The sequence below is a fragment of the Salminus brasiliensis genome, chromosome 1 (genome assembly GCF_030463535.1).
Source record: "Salminus brasiliensis chromosome 1, fSalBra1.hap2, whole genome shotgun sequence".
Classification (NCBI taxonomy): domain Eukaryota; kingdom Metazoa; phylum Chordata; class Actinopteri; order Characiformes; family Bryconidae; genus Salminus; species Salminus brasiliensis.
The window spans coordinates 86,339,370-86,365,958 of record NC_132878.1 but is presented as its reverse complement, the minus strand read 5'-3'; the positions used below and the strand labels follow the sequence as shown (position 1 = coordinate 86,365,958).

At 40.0% G+C, this 26,589-nt stretch overlaps 2 protein-coding genes across 4 annotated transcripts; both read left to right on the top strand.

The window, feature by feature from the left end:
• Positions 1–1,037: 1,037 nt before the first annotated feature.
• sgk2b (serum/glucocorticoid regulated kinase 2b) lies at positions 1,038–8,494 on the top strand. Its single transcript, XM_072658890.1, has 12 exons — positions 1,038–1,152; positions 1,273–1,348; positions 2,384–2,447; positions 2,634–2,674; positions 2,809–2,866; positions 3,808–3,891; positions 3,972–4,103; positions 4,211–4,323; positions 4,483–4,702; positions 5,782–5,937; positions 6,028–6,117; positions 7,067–8,494. Exons 1-12 carry the CDS (start codon positions 1,086–1,088, stop codon positions 7,184–7,186), a joined length of 1,221 nt encoding a protein of 406 aa, XP_072514991.1. The 5' UTR covers positions 1,038–1,085; the 3' UTR covers positions 7,187–8,494.
• Positions 8,495–11,539: 3,045 nt separating this feature from the next.
• l3mbtl1b (L3MBTL histone methyl-lysine binding protein 1b) lies at positions 11,540–25,187 on the top strand. 3 transcript variants are annotated; one of them, XM_072691909.1, is made up of 21 exons: positions 11,540–11,931; positions 14,598–14,714; positions 16,307–16,487; positions 17,258–17,432; positions 17,591–17,705; positions 17,786–17,837; positions 18,021–18,115; positions 18,201–18,305; positions 19,600–19,735; positions 20,153–20,244; positions 20,395–20,546; positions 20,631–20,707; positions 20,889–20,974; positions 21,182–21,292; positions 21,661–21,775; positions 21,923–22,022; positions 22,643–22,843; positions 22,980–23,041; positions 23,148–23,293; positions 23,403–23,465; positions 24,009–25,187. In XM_072691909.1, the coding sequence occupies exons 2-21, from the start codon at positions 14,604–14,606 to the stop codon at positions 24,135–24,137; spliced, it is 2,304 nt and encodes a 767-aa protein (XP_072548010.1). In that variant the 5' UTR covers positions 11,540–11,931; positions 14,598–14,603; the 3' UTR covers positions 24,138–25,187. The 3 variants fall into 3 exon arrangements, with proteins under 3 accessions (XP_072548010.1, XP_072547993.1, XP_072548002.1); XM_072691892.1 differs by having other exon boundaries at positions 22,980–23,059; XM_072691901.1 differs by lacking the exon at positions 11,540–11,931 and adding an exon at positions 11,981–12,039 and having other exon boundaries at positions 22,980–23,059.
• The last annotated feature ends 1,402 nt before the right edge of the window (positions 25,188–26,589 follow it).

The following is a 26,589-nucleotide window of genomic DNA, read 5'->3' as shown; positions in this document are numbered from 1 at the left end:
CTCACAGTTTATGGTGGAATATCTAGCAGGGAAGAAATTTCACCAACTGACTTCTTGCAACTGGCGGCATCTTATCAGAGTACCATGCTGGAGTTCAGTGAGCTCCTTAGAACCATCCATATTTTCACTAATGTGTGTAAAGGCAGACTGCATGACTAGGTGCTTGGTTTTATACACTTAAACGTAAGTGATGTGTCCCAATATGTGTCCATATATATATATATATATATATATATATATATATATATGTGTGTGTTTTTTAAATATGTGCCCAGTCCTTTATGATATATGTGAATATATGACCATATATCAGATGAGGCTGTCAGGCTACTGAACCAGTTGTGAAGCTGTGGATCTATCCCCAAATACTCTTGACACTCAGTCACTTTATTGTTATATTATATTACTGCTATGATCAGTGTACACTGTACACAGGCATCAATGCTGTTACTCACCCTCCACATTTGACTTTATGCAAATTCTCACTGTCATTTTCAGCTGATGTCGTTTACAGTGTGCTGCTACTTTGCACACTTTGCATATTTATCATTTTTACCATATTCCACATTCTGTCTTTGTAATTGCATCACCTCAACTTCTTGTAGTCCTCTCCCCTGCACCACCATGGCTACACCTGCTGCTGTCGTCTTGTCTGCTATAGTGTAAACATGGTATAAAGATCTACACACTCTGTACAGTATATTAGTAGTACCATCCTGCTGTAATTACCTCAGCTTCACCACAAGCACCTCAATGCATGAATGTCCTGACATGCTGTGCAAATGAAAAAAGGAACCCTGGATTTACTCAGTCCTGTGTGTGTTGGAGAGTTGTACCACTGCACGGGGTCACTGATATCTGGCCTATGGGGAAGCTGAGATTGTCATTAATGCATGTAGCTAGGCGACAGGCGTGATGTCATGGGTCCGTTGAAGGACCACGTGCTCTGCAGAAAATAGCCGGTCACGGTTGTCCTCCTGAGGCAGCGGCTCCCAACCAGAACTGACCGGTGCAGCGCGAGCCTGCGGACAAGCTCACTGACTACTGCACAAGTGGGCAGGAAACTCGCTGAGCTGTGATTAAACATGGTGAAGAAGACCAAAGGTCCTGTGACTTACGCTAAAATGAAGGGGATAGTGTCGTACTTTGCTGGTGAGTGAAACCAAATCAATTATTTATTTCATTATTTTTTAATAGTTTCTTGTACATTTATAATAATAATAATAATAATAATAATAATAGTTTTATTCTCATGTTTGATCTTATGTACAGCTTTAATCAAAGAGAAAAAGTTTGGATCAACAGACCTGCTACAGAAGCTTGGGACCAGTCATCCAATCTACGAGCAGTGAGTTTCAGTTGAATGGTCTTTTTCCGTCGACGTTGCTAAAAGTGAACAGTGTTAAATTAACCCGTAAACGTCTACATTTGTTTTTTTAACGTTTATCAAACCATGTGAACATTATGTTCTATATATATATATATATATATAGGTACTCGTATCTCCATATGGCAACTTTACAAACCTTCTTATGTTTCAGTGGAAGTCAATGTAAAATAAAATATTAATTTTGGAGCATTTCTATTGGTCCATTCATCATGATATTTTTACACGATGTAAAGAACAACTACCATAGTCACATTATTTAAAACAAAATTGATAACTGCTAAAAACGGAAATATATGATTTTTAAAGGCATTAAATGTATTTCAATTAATTGGTCTATTGTTACTATTGGTTACTTGGGTCTATGTAATAAACAATAGTACATCTAAATATAATTACTAATAAATGTGTTGCACATAATCAAAAAATATATAATTGTACAGTCCGATATTTGTCTAAAGTGTACCTACCCAAAATGTTATCACTTTAAACTACTAAACAGAGACGCTAAACGTTTCATCACCTACAGAATGAGTGTGGACGCGTGTCTTTACTCTAACAGGCCTTTTGAGGTCAGACCGCCTCTTCTTCAGACAACCTTATGTGGTTACTTCAGAGAATACTTGGACGAATAGGGTACTATGGTCATCTTATTGTCTTGTGTTTAGTAATGTCTAAGCTTAAAGTTATCTTTGAACTATTAGTCTATTCTAACTAATTAAGGTTTTTCTTGGGTATATAGCAAAGCACTGGATAAGAGCGTTTGCTAAATGCCATAAATGTAAATGTAAATGTTAGGAAAGTGGCTGGGCTGTGGCACAAAGCAATAGCCTAGATATTAAACACCCAATAAAGTGCATGTTAGAGTTCCCTTTTTGTGTGCACATTTATTATCTGTAGGGAGATGCTTAGACTTTTGTATTACTTACACTAGTTTAAACATACTGGGTTTCTTGATCACCCTAATGGTAATTCTGCCCCTCTCTCTCCCACCAGTATGAACTCCGAGTGTTTTCTAAGGCCAGAGGGCAGTGTGTGTGACGAGGCTGGAGCAGCTGCTGTAAGTGAGCTTAGGTGATCTGCTTAGCAAGTATGTAATGCAAGTCACATACGGCAGTTCACTATGATTGAAAAAGCTGTGGCTAAGCATTGGGGTTATAGTGGACTGTTTCGTGAGTGTGTGGCGTCTTGTTGCACACTTTGAACTGGTAGGTTTCTCTTAACCTTGTTTTTCTTTTTCATACAGCTGAGTTTCACCAATTCAGCACAGGAACTCGAAAGGGGTCGGTAAGTAGGCTATCTGTGTATGTCAGACATATTTAGGCTACACATACTGCATATGGCAGGCACACCAGGACAAACAGACGCCAAAAGACAGACAGGCAGACAGACTGGTTATATATTTGTTCCTGTGTTGACAGGGCGTCAGCAGCGGATTTTGATTACTTGAAGGTGATTGGGACAGGCAGCTTTGGAAAGGTAAAGTCTTCTTTTGTGTAAACTATGGCTGTTGTTGTTTGAGCTCAGAGTATGAAAGTAAATACATGAATGCTGTTCTTGACTGAACTGCTTATTCAATTAATCATCAAAACAATTAGTAGATTACACTGTCAGGCCTTCTTCATCTTTATTAACTGATTACACAGTGTTTTTATATTACACAGGCAGTTAGACTGTTGTGCCACTTTAGAGTAGAGGTGACTCAAAAACATTAGTAAATGCATATTGTGTACAATTTGTAGCCTGTGTCCCGCTCCCTTAATGTGTTTACTGTTGATTCCCATCTGCAAGTTAAGACCCCTCTTCCACATGGGAGGAGGCCTTCCTATTCTCAGACTGCTAATGACAGAGGGCTGTGGTGTTGACAGGATTCAAACCTATGATCTCCAGTTTCTTGACACGCAGGCAGATAGTCAGTTACACTCTAGAACTGTGAAACCATGAACATATCTGTGTCCATTAATGAAGAAAAAGGTCATTTATGTCGTATAATGTCACCGCTCTGAAGTGGCACAACAGTCTAACTGCCTGCTCATCAAGTGTGAGGAGATCATAAGTTCCCAGCAAGGGCTCAGTGCCTCCTGGTCTGGAGACATGATGCAATAGAGGCAGTTCTAGCCTGCAGATGGGAAGTGAGTGGGAGGGACTGAGACTAAACATCTTCCACAAATTGCTTATTTACACACTTTCAGCTGCAGCTAATTTACTAAGGTTTCTAAGGCTCAAATGGTACTGTTGATCAAACTGAAATGCAGAACTAAAAATGTGAGCTAGGAGAACTTTTGAATATACTAAGTCGAGTTGACTCCAAACATGCTCTGTAATCAGTCACTTTAAGTTTTACAGTGAACTTGAGTACTAATATAACAGTAACAGACCCTATAGTTTGACTTATACTGTCTTTCTCCTCCCATGCTCAGGTCCTATTGGCCAGACACAGGGAGAATGATAGGTACTATGCAGTCAAAGTTTTACAGAAGCACATCATCTTGAGGAAAAAAGCGGTGGGTATTTTGTGCATTCTGTGCATGTTGCTGTGCTAGAGATGGCTGTGTGTGTATTTTGACTGTATTGTCTTTAATAGGAAGAAAACATCATGTGCGAGCGGAGTGTGTTACTGAAGACTGTCAATCATCCGTTCCTGGTGAGACTTCACTTCAGCTTTCAGACCAGAGACAGGCTCTATCTTGTGATGGACTACGCCGGTGGTGGAGAGGTGTGTACACGCTGTTCATGAATGGACACCCGCGTTTGTTGAAAGCAGATGTTGGTGGGTTATATTACAATGCCAATGTGTGTGTGTGTGTGCTTCTGTGTTGGCAGCTCTTCTACCACTTGCAGAGAGCGCGTGCATTTATGGAGCCCAGAGCCAGATTCTATGCGGCAGAAATGGCTAGTGCTCTCGGATATTTGCATTCTCTGCATATTGTCTACAGGTACACACACACACACACACACACACATAGCATACTACTTGGAACCCAATCTGAAATGCCTGTAACTTTCAATGGATGTACAACATGAACATATACATAAAGAAACCGGATCATTTTAATAGATCTACATACAGCTTCTCCATGCTCTTGTTCACACAGGGACCTCAAGCCAGAGAACATCTTGCTAGATTCTGCAGGCCATGTAGTTCTAACAGACTTTGGCTTGTGTAAGGAGGGAATAGTTGGGCGTGCAACCACCAGAACCTTTTGTGGAACCCCTGAGTACCTGGCTCCTGAGGTGCTCCAGCAACGCGAGTATGACCGAACAGTGGACTGGTGGGGGCTGGGAGCTGTGCTGCATGAAATGCTTTATGGTCTGGTGAGTAAACCCACCTGAAACATATGATTGCATAAAGGAAATGGAAAAAAGAGATCAGCACTCTTTGTTAATACAGGACCTGGACACCTAAGCAATAGTTAATAAAAAATTCAAGTTTCACAACTTTCCAGAAGTAGTCAGTCAACCAAGACATATTAGGTGTCTGATGTTTCCTCTTCTGTTTTGCAGTGGTGCAAGGAAAATGTAGTTAACATGTAATGAATGTTTTGCCACCAGTTTAGCATTAACTACATGCTTCAGTCATTACACACCAGCCTCAAACCTCCTTAAGCTGTTGTAATCTCAAATAGATTTAGGAATAGGTTTCTAGAATAGGTTTATGAATAGAATAGGTTTCTGAAACTGTGTAACAAAGTTATCTGTCTTCAAGGTAGCAGCTGCTCTTTTTAACATAACTGTTTTCAGTCAAAGTTTAGTGTGTCAAAGAGTGTTAGAAAGCACATAAGAGGGGCTACCAAGTGACATGGCCTTCTAAGCATTGGAGATCACTGGTTCGTTCCCTGGTGATGCCACAGCCATCCATGGCCAAAGCACAATTGGTCTCTTTCTCTCTTTCTCGCTCTGGGTGGGTTGGATGGGCCCCCTCTCGCACCATTATTCATTACATGCAACTCTGTAACAGAACTGGCAGTTCGTTTTCTCCTGCAAGTATGTTCAGCTGTCTGATGACAGTGTGTTAGCGGCAGTTTGAAAAGAAGCAGTGATGTGATAGGGTTGGGGGGTCCTAGCCCTCATACTGAGTGAGAATGGAAGATGACTGGGTTAAAAAAATAAACAAGTCTATGTGAGATTACAACTCGACAATAATTATAATAATGTAATGATTTACATATGCAGTGGTTATTAATAATCTTGGTGGCTATAAACATCTACTATTTGTCAGTTATGCTAGCCTTATAGCTCCAGAAAAACCTTAGACATCTTAGACAAAGTAAACCTTAGACACCAACATAACCAATTACCTAGTTTAGTGCAAAAGTGAAAATGTAATATTAAAAAGAAAATGATCATTGAGAAGGCAGTGACTAATAGATGTATATTTTTCTCTCTATCTCTAGCCACCTTTCTACAGTGCTGACCGTATGGTGATGTTAAGCAACATCATGTTTCAACCGCTGGTACTTAAAGATGGGGTGTCCAAAGCTGGAAGAGATCTTCTCAAGAGGCTGCTAAACAGAGACAGAGCTAAGAGGCTTGGAGCTAAACATGACGTGGTAAACTTGTGCACATACACACATATGCACACACAATGACACCAGACATACCTATTAGAGAAATTACACAGTCCTCTCACCTCTTTTTAGGCAGAGCTACAGCACCACTCATTCTTCTCGTCTATCCAGTGGGATGACCTTGTGGCAAAGAAAATTCAACCTCCTTTCGTCCCCTCACTGGTGAGTCCTATGAAAATTGTACATACAGAAGAAATATATAAAGTAATTGTAGATTGTATTGTAAGATGTCCTTGGGTACTTTACTGTAGTATTAGAAAAAAAATGAACGTCACATTGTTCACTGAGGAGACACCATCCTGAGTAGACCGTTTCTTCATCATTAGCTTCCTGTTTTACTTAGTTAGTTTTATCTAAGTTTAGGTAAAGGGGCAGCCTTACTCATCCAACACCATACCTCATTTTTGACTCACTGCATCTCATGACGATGAAACATGAGACCAAAAAACCTACCAAAGTTCAAACCTAAGTAGTCTCATAGCAAGTTGCTGTCATATTTATGAACATAAACTCCACATCCCATCTTCTTTTTGGCCGTAAATCTGTAGTGCTATACCACCCAGCACTGAAGCAGCAGCTCCAATAGTCACTTTTAATGATGTTTCACTAAGATAGATTGCATACTACATACACAGACATGGCTGTAAACAGTGCGTTTACATTTTTAGCAGACGCTGGTATTCACAGTGATTTATCATGATAGGTGAGGAGCGTGTGGAGTCTTGTAAACTATTTTTATTGGAAACTCATGGTAGTATGTTGGTGTTTGAACAAGCCTGTGTTATTGAATAGTTCTCCATTGCTTTACCACTGAGACACAGCACAACAGACAGCCAGTGCCTGCCAGTAAAACGTCAAGAGACTTAAATGCAGAGTAAAGGCAGTATAACGTTCACATCAGACGCTTCAGATGATAATCGTTTGTCTAAATTTGCATTATTGCCTAAGCCTAGACTGCATTGCCGTTTTGTTCTACATCATTATATGCTGTACAACTTTGACCATTTATTAGCCTACAGTACATGTGCATGCCAAATAGAAGTGGCTTCCTCCGTAGCCCACTCATAATTCATTAGCTAACCCTTCAACATAATCTCCCTTTCCTTTTCAGTCTGGCCCTGATGACCTCACAAACATTGACCCTGCCTTCACAAATCTTCCTGTACCACAGTCACTGGGTGTATGTGAGGAGGCTGGAACAACCTTCCCTGGTTTCAGTTACATGAGTTAAAATGTCTCTTCACAGTCCATGCAGACCAGTGGACACTGAGCTGGAACATTTTAATACTTATGATCAAACCAACAGACATGTAAACAGAATGTGAAAAAAATCTTACTGTACTTAAAGTGCCTAATGAAAAGTAATGTTTTTTTTTATTATTTGAACATTGCTTATTTAATTTATTATGTTTGGCAATTTGGACCACTGTGCTTGCACACTGTTTTCATTGTCTTTGTAGTACTTAGAGCAATCCAACATCTATAACAACTTGATTGAATGTTTTTATATGTTCTTTTTTTTGTTTAAACTATGAAAAAAAAAGTGAAATGGTTTCAAGTGTAACTATGATACGTAGGTGTATGTTAGGCTATATTATGATTATTGTTAGGATATAAATATAGGAGTATAGCAGTGTTAAGATTACTGAAGATAATCATATTAACTAAGTTTTTTTCAGATCCTGAAGATTTAATTTTTTGTCTGTACCACAGACTGAACTTTTATTTTGTAATATTTCTAAGGTTTGAGCTGAGGAGATAAATCAGTGTCTGTGATATCACTCTTAAATGTCTGTAAAATGTTAGGCTGGACAAATCTGATGTAGCCACAATGCTCTAATGTCCAAGGAGATCTACTTAAATCCTAGATAAATACTGCTTTTGTCGAGACTGGTTGGATGTATCTCGTAATTGTAGTACTGTATGTCTATGGGGGGTGTTGGGGTGTGGTTCCAGGGGCCCTGCCACTATGAAGGGCCTAGGAGATCAAGTGTTGGGTTTGTGGAAGTGAAGCAGGTTTAAAGTTAATAAGCAGTCTACATGTTTACAGTATAGAGCTACCAGCCTTTCATCCATACATTCATGGTTAAACTAGATGCATGTAAAATGTGAGGGCACATCCATTAGGTTTCAAGTCTATTTTTGAACACTAAAATACTAAATATGCTGTTGCAAATATTAAATTAGGCCAGAGTTGGGGAAACAGGGGACAGGTGTCCAACACAGTTTGCTGGTTTCTTTGCTTTACTACTGAGTTGTATCAGAGGTGTTCAAGCAGGAAATCTGAAAATGTGTTTAGGAATCTGACTGTTCAGGACCAGAGTTCCCCATTCCTGGATTAGACTTTGCTGCCCTCAGGCCCTACTCAGAAGTTCCTACTTACCACTTTAGAGGTCATAAGTAGGCTGTGATTTGTACTAAAGGTTAAGAGAGAAACATGAACACAATGTGAAAAAGTGTTTTGTTTACTTTTGTTTTTCTGTCATCAATGATAGTAAGGTTACGATTTTTATTTTTGCAATAATGCAGCACAATAAAGATCAGAGGATTCACATTTTAAGTGAGTGATGTTTGTTTTATCCAGTTAGAAGCATCACAGATGTTTTTTTTACCATGTGGACTACAAATGTCCACTTTGTAGTATAACTATCAGCAAAAGTTCCTACTAGTAATTATGACATTGTAGTGACGTTCATGTATGGTCATCTCAGAGGTTATGTGTTTTACAAATTACATTTCATATTTATTTAAACAAATTATACCATCGAATATTCTCTACAAATGATTTTTGCTCAGTCTATCCAAGCTTAAACATGTGGCTAGCCACTACCTATTGCAGTACAGTGGAGGACATATTTATTGAGTGTGAAAATCTCAATCTGTCACTTTCTTGATTTACTTCAGGGTTCATCAAATTCTTTATGTAAGCCTACCTGGAGATCTACCTTCCCTCAAGTTTCACCTCAAACCCAAATTTCACACACCTCATCTAGCTAATCAAGGGCTACGTCCAAATCCACACACTTCTATAGGCCTACCATACTATACAAATGATTGTTACGCCTTGTTACGCAAGAATGATAGAACCACACACCCAGGAGCACAGTGAGGTACATGCTCTATAATATAATAATAATTTGGAGTTCCATCCATCAGTACATCATCTTTTCTGCTTATTCTTGGCCAGGGTTGTGTATGGCCCAGAGCCTACCCAGAATCATTGGGTGCAAGGCAGAAATCCGGGACACAGTGGCAGTCTGTGTCATTTCACTGTATTTAACACCAATGCAAAGACTTTCAAATGTTCTAATGTCCACATTTCATACTGGTTTTCACTGTAAGAATCATAAAGAAGAAACTATATTCGTTTTACTCTGGATGATGCTGCAGAGTTGTGACTGCTTAGCATGTATGGACTTTAGACCAGCTCCATCCCCTCTCCTGCTATAATAACACTGCTCATGAGTCTCCCATTCTCCCATTCTCATAACGCATAGCTTGCTATTAGTTCTCCATTATTTCACATTACTCTACTTTTCGTATGGTTTATTTCCTGTAATTAGACTTGCTGTCTAATTATTTGTTGTGCTAATCGATGTCGACGAGAGGATGAAGGTTTCCCCTTTCGAGCCTTGGTTACTCTCAAGATTTGGAAGATTTCGGATGGAGTTTTCCTCTTGCCACTGTCGCCATTGGCTCGCTCAAAAGAGGCTCGGACCCGGATCCTTGTAAAGCTGCTTTGTGACAACATCCGTTGTTAAAAGCGTAATATCAATAAATTAGAATTGAATAGAATATTAGTACTGGATACTGGATTAGGCTCGGTAGCTAATCGACAGTAAAACTTGGTATCACCCATCAGGAAAACAGCAGGAAGACTAAACAACAGGAGTAGGGTTGTTAACCACCGCTCCGAAGCCTATGTGCTAGTTATAACGATGCCCTTCAAAGTCTGGGAGTCGATTCCTTTGGAGAATCCAAAGCTTTGCACTCGGTTCCACACCGCCGCCTAACAAAAATACGTTATTTTCACAACACACACAAGCTGTCTGAGCTTATTGGGAACAAACTAGGACACAAAATAAAAGGTGAAATGTGTAAGAAAAATTGCTTACCATCAAAACACGTTCCTAGTGCTGAAACGTCTATTCACCTGAAGGATGGAAATCAGGCACAGTTTGGCTAGACCCTGTTCAGCTTAGATGATTTAGCCAGCTCCAGACTTGCATTATTAAACATTATTTTTTATTATTTTTTAGACTTGTTTTAGGTTAACCAGTGGAAGATGAATCAAACAGCGGCTGCCTGAATCCAATCTGGCATATTATTAATGTTATTATTAATATTATTATTTCTTGCGCTCTGAATTCTTATTTATATTGTACTTATTATAATAACCTATATTATTATTATTAATGTTATTATTAATATTATTATTTCTTGCGCTCTGAATTCTTATTTATATTGTACTTATTATAATAACCTATATTATTATTATTAATGTTATTATTAATATTATTTTACAGTTTGACCACTAAATGAATCAGAATCTCTTTATTTCACCAAGTATGTTACCCATACAAGGAATTTGTCTTGGTGAGAGCAACACGTATGACAAGTAACAAAGAAACACAGAACACAGTCTTAAACTAAAGGAAAATGACACTAAACAATAAATAGGGTAGGGGATAAATTAAAAAAGTAAAAAGTACTAAAGGTAATAAAGGTAATAAAGAGCTGAAAAATATATTTACAGAAAAGAAAAGGACATCTGTACAGGTGTGCAAATAGTCATAGTGCAAAATAGGCAGAGTGCAAATAGCTGTTCAGTCCGGTTTGGTACAGTTCAGTTGTAGTTTAGAGGTTTACAGTGGGAGGTGACCACTGTGATTGAGGAGCGCTACAGCTCTGGGGAAGAAGCTGTTAGCATGACGTGTTGTGCTGGTTTTGATGGACCGCAGATGAGATTGCATTAATATAGCAAGATTGACATTCATACCATCACGAGTGCATTATCTACTTACGAATAATAAGATCCCTTGTTGTTCACTCAATCCGCTGTATTATAGAAGCTACTGTATTGTACCCCGGATCCCAATTCATTATGTCGTGATTTTTTGTAATCGAGAAACCTGTGCAATCGACTCTTGGAATCGACTCATGCGAGTCTCCTGTATCTGTGCGCTCACGTCGCCATCTAGCGGAGGAGCAATGGCGCCACATCTGTTCTACCTTCGCCATGCACCGACTGCAGCTGTCAAATCCGTAAAAAACGTCCCTGCGTTTTTACGCCCGTCCCTTTGCTGATTGCATAAAATTCAGTTTAACGCCATGTATTAAATGTAGCAATGCAAAAAACTTTGAACGAAGGCGGCGGTCTGTTAGTCGCGCAGTGAGGGCCTTGTTCGGCGCTAGCGAAGATCCAAACACGTGACGAGTTACAGGAAACCTGAAATCGGCGGATTCCTCAAATCACTTTTTTAGGCTTGGTGAACCAAAACCTCTCAGTTTTTGGCGACGTTTTTCGGTTTAAGGCAGTGTAGCTGAGCAAAGGCCCAGGGAGATTTCCGTTGACCATAGTATAACCACACGTCTCCACATTTTCTCAAAGAGAAGGGTGGGGGGAGACGAGTGACACTCTGAGCACAGCGGACCAGAGTGCATCTCTCAGGGCTCCTCAGAAGGACGCATGTGTCTCCATCACTCCGCTCTGAACAACAACAACAGGCGTAGCGTGTTTTCCGGAGCAAACACAAAGTTTAGGGTGGATATCGAGCTGCAGTCGTCTCATGAGCGACATAAGGAGGGTTATAACGCGTTTTGCTCCGCGAAGCTCTCTCCCCCCCCGCGCGGTACCAGTCCATTGATTGTGTTGAAGTTTATCGAGCCCCGAAGTTGGCAAGAGGCAGAACACCTCGCGCATGCGCGCTGCGGCTGAACCATCCAGCTCAAAATAAGAGTTAAAAGAGAAACGAGGTGAGTTGCACAATTTTTCTTTAAAATACCGTCGTAATGGCACGGCGAACGGCTCCAACAACGGCGCCGGTGCGCGGGGAAGCGTTTGTTTAACAGTTTGCAGCCGTCGTAAGTGTTCGCGGTGGCGTTTAAAGCGATAGAGATAAATAGAAGTGACAAGTTTGTGGAGAAGAAATTAAAAGCGAGCGTTTTGCTGTTTTCCCCCTGCATTGGGCACGCCGGAGTCCGCTCTGTTGTTTGTCGGTGAACGACAAGTCCTTTTAACCGTCTTTGCGAGTGTTTTTCTCGCTGAGAGCCGCGACACGAAACTGTTAGCTATTTCGCATTTAACTGCGGTCCGCCGGCTAACCTTCCTAGCAGAAGCTAGTTGCACTCGCTAGCCGGCTGTCCGTTTGAATTGGACCACAGTCGGGTTTAACTAGGCAGCACGGGCTAGCCGCGGCTAACCGAGGCGCTAACGACATTCCGTGACAAGGGGAAAGTGAGCAGTTTGTCGGCCGAAGGGAAAACACTCAGTTGCAGCAGAGCAAGTTATACACTCGACGTCCCTGTGCTGAATAAAGGCTGTGCCGGGCGACTTGGAGCGAACAACTCCGGGAATTTACATAGTTTAAACGTGTCGGCGGCCCTTTGCTATCCTCCGCCATTTTGTATCAGCCGAATGCTAATAATGGGCGCTCGGGCATTTACACTTTATTTATGGTCGGAATAAAATCGCCCCCCACACTTTAGACCGGGAAACAAGGCGATTTCGGGCGAGTTTGGTCCCTCCGTCTGCTGGACGCGGCCGCCCTGCCGGTGCGCGAGCTGCTGTTTTGATTTAAAAACAAACGGTCGGTTAAAGAACGTTATTACAGCCGTGTCCGCACTGTACCGCCGTTAAAACGCCCAAACGAGTAGTTTTCCAGCGGGGAAACGCGAGCATAGGTGACAGTCCCACTGAAGGACCGCCACAAGTCCGCGAGCATCACCCAACCTGCACATTTCACAAGATTCTTGTAAAACAACGGAAAGCTGAACTTGTTCGTCTAACTTTTATTTCACTCGCTTGCTCCGGTTTTGAACCACCAGAGTGCGACCAGGGCAACGGCGGGAGTGTATTTTCGGCCGTGTTTCTCGACCAAATTCCGCCGCAAACAATTATAAATCCGTGTTTTTGTCCGTGTTTAAGTGCTTGGTGCAATCTGTACCGACTGCACGAGTCGCCCCCCAGCGACCACGCGGGGAACGGCGCAGACACGCGCAGCTCTTTCGTAAGTGCAGTTGCGGGCGTTTCTCTGGCTGCACCCCTAAGAAAAATGTTCCGAGTGCTGGGTCCAGCTGTTCGTCTCGGAATTGCGAGCAAGTTTTTGGGTCTTGTGCGGGCTTGAGCACGCCTGAGACCCGACTGAGGGTACCAGTACGGTGCATGCCGCTTTGGGAAGCCAGGAGATACAACTAGCTATCTACGTGTGTGCAGAGTGATGAGCAGTGGGCCTGTAAGGGGTCGTGTTTACACGTGCTTTAGTGGAGTCCACTTATCATTTAAAACACTAATAAATATAGATCACTAGCTACGTGGCAGTCGATATATGGTCTAACTTTATGGGGCATCACATATTAATCATACACGAAGGCAATATGACTTTTTTATCGTATTGTGATTTCTTTTGTTATTGTGAAATGCTATGCTATAAATACTGACAGAACATAAACACTGACAAACTGCATGGTTGATTACAAAGAGTGTAATTAGTCCTGTTTAAGTGAATGGAGGGCAGCAAATGTTGAGTAAAAATCACTGTAATAAGTATGGGGTAGTATAAGTAATGAGAAGTAATGGGGTATGATGTAGTAATAATTAGTATTTCAAATCTGCCACTTCTGGGCATTTTGTTAATGTCAAAATATTAAGAAAAATATAGTGATGTAAACAAGTGTCATTATATATCAAGACTAAACACCCTTATCACACAACTGTACAATGGTACATCAGCACCCTGGTACCTGTTGGGGGTTAGGTTTTACGGTCCCAGGTCCCATTCCACTCCTAATTAAATTGAAAGGCCATTGGCAAATTCTCCCCTGTATTTTCATGTAACTGATGCATTAGTTTTTTTCTGCTCTTTCATGATGTGTTTCTTAATACGCCATGGGCACACATGGGTTATATAGAGCATTCTATTGAAAGGATAAGGTAGTCCAGGACTAGGCTTAGTCCCTGTCTGGGATTAAGGGAAACCACCCCGTGTGCCCAAATGTTTGTGGACATGCCTAATGAATGCATTCAACTACTTTTAAGTTGCACCCATTGCTGATGTGCACATGAACCAGATATGGGATAGAGAAATACAAAGCCCCCCCCTCGGTATTGAGCTGTGGAACAGTGTTCTCTGGAATGATGGTGCTCCATCCAAAACTTTGGGGATGAGGTGGGGTGGTGACCATCCAACATACTGACCTCACTAATGCTTTTGTTGCTGACTGCAATCAGATTAAAAAATAATAGAAAACCTTCCATGGACAGTAGAGACAGTTACTCCAACAAAACCAGGATAAACTCTTTTAAAACCTTTTTTAATACGTTTGATTTCAGAACAAACAACGAATGAAGATGTGTCCCAATACTTTTGTCCGTATTGGCTATGTATGTCTTTTTCTTATCTTGCTCTCCCTTGTTCTTTTAGGGAAAGATGACAGATACACCTCCCAAGGATGCCTCTGCCCCAGGAGCGGATTTTGACATGATGACTGCTCTTGATTGGAAGGACGGCATAGCAACATTGCCTGGAAGTGACATCAGGGTACAGAGATATTATTAACTGTTATTGCAATTAAATTGATTCACTGTTGGGACTGCATTTTAATCCAGGACTAAGCTTAACACATGTCTGAGATACTGGCACTAGACACAGTTTTTGTTTATTCTTCATTCTTTTGATTGACATTTAATTCACGGGACAGACACAGAGTGTATAGAGGCCTTGCTCACAAAACAGTGTCATGCATATGTGACCTGTAAAAACCCAGGTCAGCTGTGAAGTACAATCATGTGAAAAAGTTAGGACACACAATGAAAACCTTTTTTCTTAACCTGTATTTTATAATATATTTAAACCGTGTATAAATATATATAAAATGTATAATATTATAGACATAACACATAAAACTCAAGAAATGTCTTTAAAAGAAAAGTTTGTCTTGTGATGAAAAAGTTATACCTTAATAGCTGGTATCTTCATAACTGCAGTTAGATGTTTCCTATATTGATCTACCAGTCTGTGACTTTATCTGGGAGAAAGTACTGCAGAAAAGCTGCCCCAAACCATGATATTTCCACCTCCATGCTTCACAGTTGATATGGGTTCTTGTGCTCAAATGCCATCTGGTTTAAGCCAAACATTTCCTCTTTTACTGTGTCTAGATAATTAAACTTTGGGTTCATTTGTCGAGGGTTTTCTCCTTGAAAATAATCTACCTTGAAAATCACCTCTCATGAAAATCAAACGTGTATGTGGTCGCCTTCCGATGGTAGATGCTGTAGTTTGACATTGTAGGATTGTTGGAGACTTTACATATTTTGTGTTCTGCTGTTGGACTGAACTGGCTATGACAACCTGATCTGGCCATGTTGGCAGTTGTACATTAAGTGGACAGTGGACAGCGGCTGATTTCTTTTTACAGACATTTATTCAGTTTAAATATATTAAAAAACAGACAACGGGTGTCCTAACTTTTTCACATGACTGTACAACTCATGTAAACTTTGACCAGAGAAATCCAATAAAACCTCTGTTTCAAGTGTTAAGGATGTTTATATGCATATGCATATTATTTTTAGCAAGATAAAGTGACTGCCATGTGTATTGAATGGGGGCTATCCTAGTGTCTGGTTGGAAAATGCTGACCACTAGCTGTCGGACATTGAAATTATGAGTACAGATTTATAAGTTAAGTTTTTTGTTAAGTTTAATGACAGCAGGCAGTTAAACACATCTGGGACACAGATTATTGCATACATAACTTGTGTGATGTAAAAGAGGACAGCTTTACTATTTATTGTTGTAAACTAATGAGCAAAAGACTAATTTATGTAACAGAATAGCCTTGATGCTAGTTGTCTAGGACAACTGTAGTTTTAAAAAAAATGTTTTATGGTTTTATTGGGAGGATGTAGGAGCTGGTCTATGAAGTTGTTGTTAATAGCTCTTTGTTGTTAATACCTATTCTGTAACTTCTTGTGTTCTTCTTATAATCTTCATGTGTGCAGTATGTGCTGTACTGTGACAATGCAATTGTCTTCAGGATCAGTGAAGCTTTTTCTGATCTTAAGTTGTAGAGTGATAGAGTCAAATCATACATGTATCTGCAACAAAAGTATACTGTTCTGTTAAAGTTCCGAATGACAGAATTTGGCACGTTGGAAATTGTAACGGATCCAGAGCCAAAGGACAAAGAACAGCCGGCATGCCCACAGACTGAGACTGTGCCCTCCAAGAGCAGCCCTCCATCTGAACCCACCCAAGCACCCAACCCTTCAAATCAGACAGCCACAGGTGCTCCTGTTGATACTGTCGGTGAGTACTTAATAATTTCTTGTATTGCTACCTCTGGCAGTTGCAATGTTGGAACATTGCTATAATGATTTGATTGATAACTTTTGCATTTAAACAATAATTTGCTGATTATTATCATATGCAGGTAGGACAACTTCATTGCCTTGTTCATTGCTAGAACTCTGACATGGATAGCATTTTGGTCTAATGTCTTACTAAAACCAGACATGATTACACTGTACTTTAAATTTAGTTGAATTCTGCTAAATTTATGGAATAATCAGTGTAGTGACATTTCGACACATATCTCTATAATTGCAGTGTATTAGTTTTCATTTAATAACTTAATAGTTTGCAAAAAAAGTATTAAAATGCATTGCACATGGAAAAAACTGGACCTCTTAGCTATATGTCACAGAACCCTTGGGTTCCCAGACTCTACTTTTAGAACCATGGCATGGCACTGGCCATGGTGACCTTGGTCCTATGTCCCCTTCTACTGCAGTGGTTTTCTAGGAGTTTATATCATAAGCTACACAATGTCCAAATGTTTGCGGACACCTTTTCTAAATCCTTCAAATCCTCACAACACTGTTCAAAAATCTAGTAGAAAGACTTTCCTGGACAATTGGATCAAAAGCAAGATCAACTCAAACAGAAATGAAAATTTAAATGAAGAATTTTCATCGGTCCTAGTCTGGGAAACTGGCCCTTATTGTACATATTATTGTATTCTTAAGACAGCACAAGAAATAGTGTCCTGAGGTTCTTCTCATTTGTTGGTACTGCAGCAGCTCCCTCTGGCCAGCAGGCGCAGGCAGTTGGTTCTAACGTGAGCACTGGCCCTGAGGAAGGCCCCAGCACAGAAGTGGACAGATGTAAGACCTGTGGACACTCTGGTCCTCTGTCATCTTTTCTCCAGGGAAAATTTTGCAGTCCTGCCTGTGTTCAGCCCTGCAGTGGCAGGTAAGCACATGTGCACACACTAAGGCCTTAGTCTGTCAGCCTGATTGGCCCTGCTGTTAAAAAGTGCTGCATTGTCCAGTTGTTCTCAATAGCTCTTTAATCAAAACACCAGTAAGGTGAAGATTTTTAAAGAATGTGTGTGTGTTTGGGGTTTGCAGGTCAACTCCAGCTGATACAGGAGAAGGTGAGCGTTTGGGTAAACGAGTGCGGAAGAAGAAGAAGATGTTCATGGAGTCTGAGGATGAGGAGGAGGACAACATAGAAGAAGAGGAGGTGAAATGCATTCACGTGTTTACATAAATGTTCATACACACAATGTATTTTATGCTTAACAAATTTTCTTTTCTTTTCAGGAGAAGGTTAAAACCTCAAAGGGCAGAAAAGCAGCTAAAATTGCCAGATTGGGTAGGTGTATAAAAGGATAAATGCACATTCACTCAATGCAGTAAAAACAGAGGATATCACTGGATGGAATTGTTTTGTTTAGCTGAATAAGCTCAGTAAAGTTTGAGTCATGAACATCTTTTATTGACACTTGCGGGGAAAGGGGTATTGTACTAATGTGCTGGTGTGTTGCTGTTGCTATAGTAACGGCAGCTCCAGTGAAAAAGAAGGCTTGGAGTTGGCCTGCTTATTTAGAGGAGGAGAAAGCAGTGGCTGCACCCTTGAAACTATTTAAAGAAGTAAGACCTTCAGCTTTTATTGTAACACATTTAAATATAATGAACCTCTTTCTGAGGACATCATGTTTCTCTGTGTGTTTTACAGCACCAGTCTTTTCCGCAGAGCAGGAATGGATTTAAAGTTGGAATGAAGCTGGAGGGCCTAGACCCTTGTCATCCTGCCCTCTTCTGCGTGCTTACTGTGGCAGAGGTAACGCATGGTCAAAGGTCACTGCATGTTGCTTCACTAAGAGGATTTTAATGTTTATAAGAATATGCGGCATGAGTGCTCCTGAGTCTTTTAGCAAAGCATTTGCTGTTGTATATATTTATTTATGTTTACACTAGACACTTACTGGTGCTTTTGGTTGTTTTATCCAATATTTTAAGAAGTAAACATTATATAAGTATATAAGTGTTCTGTTTACCATATAGTCAGGTTTCTAGGGTGCTTTTACACCTACCTTGTTGGGTCCATTCCACAATAGTAAAAGGTGCCGCAAACCACAACATTTTATGGGACGAAAAGAGGTGGTCTCGGTCCAGATCAGCTGAACCATGGTCTGGTCCATGATCGTTTGCACTATGAAAACCCTTTTTTGGATGGTTGGACTTACGAACCAATTACAGGAAGTTGAGGCAGGCTATCGTCACCTATCAGACAACAGAAGAAGAAAAACAGTGAAAATCTAAATGTAGTTGTCAAAACTCACAGAATTGCTTACCGTCTTTATCTCCTTTTCTGTCTGCAATGTTATAATTGCTGCACAACAAGCATCTTTGGTGAATTTGAGCGTGTTTCAAGTACTATGTCTGAAGGTTGTTCTGCTGGTGTAAATGCAAAAATATTAGCAAGAAAGTAACTGAAAGAAAGTAGAAATTCATTTATTATCTGGGAGAGGTAACCCGCTAAATTTACAACACACTGACGTCAGACGCATGTCCTTCTGCAAACAATCATTGTCAATTATAGCAAGCCTTCAGCCTACGTAGGCGATGATGGTGGGACATAAGCGTATCTTGCGTTCTTTAGTGCATTTGCAAATTGTGTGAAACCAAAACTACCCGGACCAAATCTATACAATTTAACAGAAAGACAAACCATGATCCGTTTTTTTCAGGTCTGAAATTGCCTTTAGCCTCAGGACTTCTCCAGTATTGAAATATGAGACATTCTGGGCGTTAATTTAAACATAATTCTTGGTGTTATACAGTTAATTTTCATTTACCGCTCATTATTAAGGATGCTTCCTAATGGTATTTGGAATATTTCTTAATGTCTATTCATTTATTTATATTTTTTACTGTTCTATAGACTGCTATTAAATATGAAACTTGTGAATTTGCTAAAATATTAGAATCACTTTATGCATTTTTCTGCAGTGAAGTTTTTGGTTTACATTACTGAAAACAGTCATTTTTTACTTTTTAACAGTTGTGTACATTTATACTCTCAGTAGGGGAATGACATGATTACATTTTTCCTTGTATATTTTTCCTTTCAGGTCCAGGGTTATAGAATAAGACTTCATTTCGATGGCTACCCTGAGTGCTATGACTTCTGGGTAAACGCGGACTCCTGGGACGTGAAGCCACCAGGCTGGTGTGAAAAGATGGGCCTCAAACTGCTGTTACCAAAAGGTGCTTAGGGAAACATGCTGGGCCCCGGGGGAATGAACAATGCTAAGGGGCTTTATACTCCTCTAGCACACAGCTGGCATTAGGCATGGTGGCAGTAGGTTCATGTTTATCTGCTCCAGAGAATCGTACTCGCTTATACCTATTCTCTTCTCTACAGGGACTAAACAAGCTCTGTGTATGAGTTTGCACATCAGTGTGAGCATTGGGTGCAATGTAAAATAGCTGAATGCATTCATTAGAAAGGGTGTCCACAACTATTTGGACATATAGTGTATTGCAACTACTGAACTTAAGTCATGGTAAAACCTTTGCACAATCAGTTACTTTGACTAGATTGTTGGTGACATTTAAAAACCTGCTAGAAAAATGTGGAATGTGGTTGCTAATAATGTCTGTGTGTTTATTCCTGGCTGGTAGGTTGCAGAGATGGGGAATTTAACTGGAATACTTATGTTAAGAATTGTAGAGGTCAGCTGGCACCCAAACATCTCTTTAAAAGTCTTAATACGGTAAGTGATATCTGTACTCTCCCCTTTTAAACTATGCACACTTTTACACCTGCATGTGTTTTATGCTGCTTTTTCAGCTGTTCAGGTTATTTTTGTGCTGAAACATATATGTTTGATGTTAGTAATGTTGTCTGTAATTTTACCTTGCAGTCAGTCACCCCTTCAGGCTTCCGTGCTGGGATGAAGTTAGAAGCTGTCGACAGGAAAAACCCATCACTCATCTGCGTAGCAACCATCTCTGCTGTCGTGGACAACCGCCTCCTCATTCACTTTGACAACTGGGATGATACATATGATTACTGGTAAGCCTGTCTGTAGGTTTATGGACAGGGGTGTGTATATGTACTTGCACATATGTTTATGTGTAAATCTTTCAATTTTACTAGGTGTGATGCTAGCAGTCCATATATTCATCCGGTTGGGTACTGTGAGGAGGCAGAGTTAACACTGACCACTCCTGCTGGTGAGTGGGTTTGTGTATGTGTGTGTGTGTGTGTGTGTGTGTGTGTGTGTGTGTGTGTGTGAATATATAATGTATGTATGTGTATATGTAATTACACACACAAGTGTAAGTAAAGCAGACTATCACACAGCATTATGGGGCTGGTGTATGTAATGTTTGGTTGTAATTTGGTTGGCTCCAGAGTACAAGCACCCAAAAAGTTTTTCATGGGAAAAATACCTGGAAGAGACTGGATCCCAGGCAGCGCCTGCTAGAGCCTTTAAACAGGTAACTGCTGACATCACTGAATCATGGGAGTTGCAAAACAACTGATACATGCATTAATAATGTCTTACAACTTAGAGATCATTCTTATAGAAAATCTAGTCCATTATTATTATTATTGTTGTTGTTGTTGTTGTTATTATTATTTCTTTTGAATGCTAATTTCTTTGCCCACTATTCTGAAACTGTTCCATATGTCCCATTTTTCAGAGACCACCACATGGATTCCAGGTGGGCATGAAGTTGGAGACAGTGGACAAACGCAACCCCATGCTTATTCGTGTTTCCACAATATCTGCTGCAGAGGACTTCAGAGTAAAGGTATACCCCTATTTTGTCTATACACATTTAAACAAGTTGGCTTTACAATTATTATTATGTGTATGTGAATTGAATATCAAATATGTAAGCAAGTATTTTATGTCCGCAGCATAGCTTACATTATAATTATTGATAATAATGAAATTATTAGGTAATGAATGATTAATCTTTTTATGCATTCCGTTAGTCTAGATAAAAACACTTTCATAGGTTTGTTTTGTACACTGATGTTTATTATTTTTTATTTTATTTAAAAAACAGAAGTTACACTTGATCATGTTATTCTGATCACAAGTTAACTTGTTTTAACTGTGGAACCTTGACAGTGAGTTATTAACTCTGTATGTGTCTCTGATTGTTTATTGTAGGTCCATTTTGATGGCTGGACTGAGGAATATGATTACTGGGTTGATGCTGATAGCACAGAATTGCATCCTGTGGGTTGGTGCCAAAAGACTGGTCATCCTCTACAACACCCCAACGGTATCATGCACTTGCGCACACAGTTACATGCATCATCACATTATCATTATTGCATACATATCCTTCTTCTTGCTTGCACTTGGTGTCATTGTCGACCATGTCGTCTATACTTTTTAAAATAATTGATTACTAATATATTTCTGTCAGGTTCCAGTGATCCCCCTCCACCCCCTGGGCAAGGCTGCCCTACTCCAGGATGCAACGGCGTAGGACACATTAAAGGACCTCGCTATGGAACACACTACACGTTAGTAACCAGTGTAAACACTCAAAGACATGGACACAGTTTGAGAAATCATTGTCAATGGGTAGAGAAGCTTTTAGGTTAGGTAAGAATTGTATGGCTGAAACCTTGGGCGGTTGCTCAGACCTAAAACTGTTCACTTACAAACACCTCCTTCAGCATTGACTGACAGTTGACTATATGGTATGTTGTAAGTCATGGTCTGTTTCTAGTATTATGCGACCATTATTACTAATGCTGAAATACAAAATGTAGTGTTTGTAATGTTAAAGGCCTACAGCTACTTGGTAAACCTACATCTACATCCTAAACCCACTTATTTTTCCTCCTAAAAACCTCACTGCTGCATCAAAATGGGTAACTTGGTCAGTAAATTGCTTATCCAGTGCTAAGTGGTAAATGGTGCCCTCATGTGTTTATCTAGTAGAACTATATTTTATAGTAACTCTAAAATGTCTTAAAACTTGTAATGGCACTAAGCTAAATCTAAACTTAATCTATATCCAGATGAATTATTATTTGGTCACTTGTTAATATCTCTAACATGCATCACTCACATTTTTACTTGCATCAAACAAAACAGTGCAACAGTAAAAGACTTGGTCTGCCTCTCTCTCTCTCAGGGCAGTAAGCTGTCCATACTCGGAACTGAATCTCAATAAAGAAGGGCTTGTACCAGACAGGCTGAGTGGAGAGAGACCGGTCACTCTTAGTGGACCTCCAAGAAATCGCCGCACCGAATCACTTAATCAAACACCAGCTCACACACCCACCGGTAACAGTCTGGAACCTGCAGAAAGCACAGACAACTCACTGCCAGCAAGGTGGGGTGCCCATAAATCATAGTTATAGCAAAAGGAGTGTGATTTGATCATGTACTCAGAACTGTGTGTGGGAAGTGAGTTGTTTCACACTGTATGTGGTCTTTAATTCATTTCTGTTTTTCTCAATCTGTTGTAGGACTGCCACAGCAGCTAAATGTGTAAAACCCCATCAGGTGAAGCAAGAAGGAAATGGGAAAGGTAGTCCCCTGAATGGTGGTATGATTTATGTGATATACCTACCTAAGATATTGTAACAAATAAAATTCAGCATGTCCTTGGCCTCTAAATGGTCTGTGTTTTGTAGACTCTCTGCAGCAGTTCTTGCATGACTCTGTGTTCTGCGGATGGGAACCGCCCAAGTTTCAGCACTGTTGGGAGAAGCATGGCAAACTTCTTCCTGAAGCCTTAGGCCTCAATGCCAAGACAGTGGCCAAGTGGAGCACAGAAGAGGTAAAAACACAAAAAACCAAGCAAGGCTTGCAGACTGGTGTATTCAGGTCATTTTGTGCACAAATGGAACATAGTGATAATGTATTTATTTTGTGCTGCATTTTGTCAGGTTGCAACTTTTGTACGGAAGTTACCAGGCTGCAGAGAACATGCTGCCATCTTCAGGAATGAGGTAAAATAAAAAAAATGAAAAATCTGATTAGTAGGAGTGTAATGGTTCGCCCATTAAGTGAATTAAGTGTCAGTTATTCCAAGTAAGAGAATCAGACAAAATGCCATAGATTAAAAAATGTAAAAAAAAAATTAATTGTGGGCTTTTGCAAAGATTTGAAAATCTACACTAAATAAATACAATCCATCTACACTGGAAACAAATGTGTTCTTTCTGTAGTTTGCAGACTGATAGCAATTCTACGTGCGAAATATTAATTGGGTAATATCGCTTTCAGAGAACTAGAAGTTCTAGGTAGCTCCATCATCGGAGCTCACCACTTGCCCCAGTATAACACGCTGGACACAAACTGACATAATGGTCTTGGTATAATACAATAGTACGTCATGTTATTACATCCTAGGTAAAATCTACTGTTTCACTTGTCAGAATGTGTAGAAACCAGCTGCAGTTTTGTAAATAGAGCACACTTAGTGTAATTTAATGTCTTTAATACTCTTTTTTTTTTTTTCCCTCTTCTTTCTTCCTCTGCCTTTCTTGTAGCAAATTGATGGTGAGGCCTTCCTCCTTCTCACCCAGTCGGACATTGTCAAAATTTTAAGTATAAAGCTGGGCCCCGCCCTTAAAATCTACAACTGCATTCTTATGCTGAAGAGTGCAGATGAGGAGTAGCCCCGCCCCCAGCAACCAGTCTCAACAGAGCCATGCACAATTACAACCCAATAAGACTGGTGTCAAAGCATTTTCTCTGCATCTTGTCCTGCCTTTGTCTAAACAATACAGTAATAATAATGGCAAGTAGTGGCCAATCATTGAGGCTACCCTCTGACTGAAAGGTGATCCAGCAAACAGACTGGTTTCAGCAGATTATTTCTTGAAACGCTGGTTTACACTGATGGTCCTATGGTAAGACTAAGCAATCAAACTTTTTCGAAGTGGGAGGACCATGCTGCTGCACAGACAGACCTTTATCCATATTTTTTGCTCCAAACTTGCTTCTCATTGCTCTGCTTTACCTTAATTTATTTCCTCTTATTTGATAAATTGATTGATTGTTATGAACTTTATTGGACTGGAGAGTGCATGGTCTGAGGTACCAAAATGTCAGTTGGTTATTAATCGTATTTATGATTTTATTAAATTTCCGCTTAAGTGGTGTTGGAAGAGTAAACAAATTCCACATTGGTGGACCTTTTTACTTGAAATGTACAAAGTAATTTTTAGAAAGATGCAAAAACCACATCTTTGTAAATGACCACACATCCCAAAAGGGTCTGAATGGGTATATAAAAGACCATTATGGTGTGATGTGAGTCTGAGTGTGTGTGTGTGTGTGCATGTATGTGTTAGTGCGAGAGCGAGCGCTTCTGTAAAAGTATGAGAGAAGAAGCGAGAGAGAGTGCGCTGCTTTTTTTTCCTCTCTTTTGCGTCGGGAATCTCTTGGTTTGGGGAAATCTTTCAATGAATGTCTCAGTTGGTGTGTACTAGTATGAATATTGTGCTTTGTGAAATGCATTGAAAAAAAACTGTAAATTGCTGTACAGTGAATTCCTCCATGTCCTAAGAATGATCTACAGATATGTGTATTTTGATCCCCAGAGGACCTGATCAAATGTGTGAGTGTACAGAACAATTCTTGTGTAAAGATTTAATTGAAAATTAACAGACCTAATGTAAACTATGTCAAGAGTCTGATGGAATAAAATGAAGCTCTGATTTACAGTCTGGGGTAATTCAGTCAGCGTCTGCTTTGTTTTTTTTTGTGTTATATATTTGTTTAAAAGAAAGTAAACGTGCAAGTGTTCATTTGCAGTTGTATACCCAGTGAACTTTGTATTGTGCACAGATGTGGGCAATAACTTGATATGCCGATTAACGATTTGTTAAGAAAGGTTTTGTTGATTAATTTGTAAAGGATCAGAAAATGAACTCATGTCTGAAAAACAGTGGAAGTCTGTAAAATGGTTTGAAATGCTTCCACCTCACAATTTCTACTGTCTAAAACTGTATGTTTACCTTAAAACAACAGCTTCATAATCATTGTGATGCTTTACTGACTTGTAATGTCGAATAGTGTCGCTCTTGTTGCGACTCTGGGCTCGGCCCGCTGCTAATTACAGTATGGTACTTTGGTGAAGCCGTCAAAAACTGAATCAGATTTGTGTAAAATCCTGTAATATTACTCTACCGCCTCGTCCACATGATTCATTATACATGATACAAAATAAATAATTGTCCTTTAGTGGTGGCTCAAAACAAATATTACACTTCCTAACCATAGGGAGCAAGACCAGTTTATACCAGTTCCTGCATAATGCTGCTTTAAGAAATGCCAGTTACGTGGAAGTCAGGGTGAGGTCTGGGACACCAAGAAAACTCAGAACTGAGAAAAAACCCTTTAGGACCAGGATAGCAAAGGACCTGATGGAAGGTTCAGCCGTAGGACTGAACGTTCACTGTTCTTCTGTGCTGCATTGCTTGCACAAACATGACCTACATGAAAGAGTCAGAAGGAAACTGCACCTTAATCTTCATCAATTAATGTGCATGCAAGACAAATCAAGAATATTGCACAAGGACAAGAGCAGAACGGTTCCTAGCTGCCTATAAAAAGCATTTGCTACATTTTTATGAAGTAAACCCAAAGCTTTGTCTTAATTTGTTAAAAACTATAATAAGATTATAGAGAATGTCACTTATGCCCCTTCTTTCAAACTGATCTCCAGTACTGATCTAGTCACATATAAGACCAAACAGAACAAAATTAAACCTCAAAAAGCCATTTTCTAATGAAATTTCATTCTCAGTGACCTCGAAGCTAAGGACATTTCACCAAGTCTCAGCTGAGATTTGAATGGTATGATTTGAAATTTGAAAAGCACGTTCCATGCTCGAGGAATAAAGATTAGTTTGACGTCTCGAGAATGAATAATAAACAGTGTCCATAAAGAGCTGGTGTGTAAAATAAGCCTGAATCCCAGGCGACTCTAAGAATAGGTCAGCATGCCCACCGTGGGACCAAGCAGGCCTGCACAAATCTTCCCATGACCCTTACCCAGTCTCTCTCTCTCTCTCTCACTCACTCCCTCTCTCCCTCCCTCCCCTTCTCTCCCTCTCTCTTTTC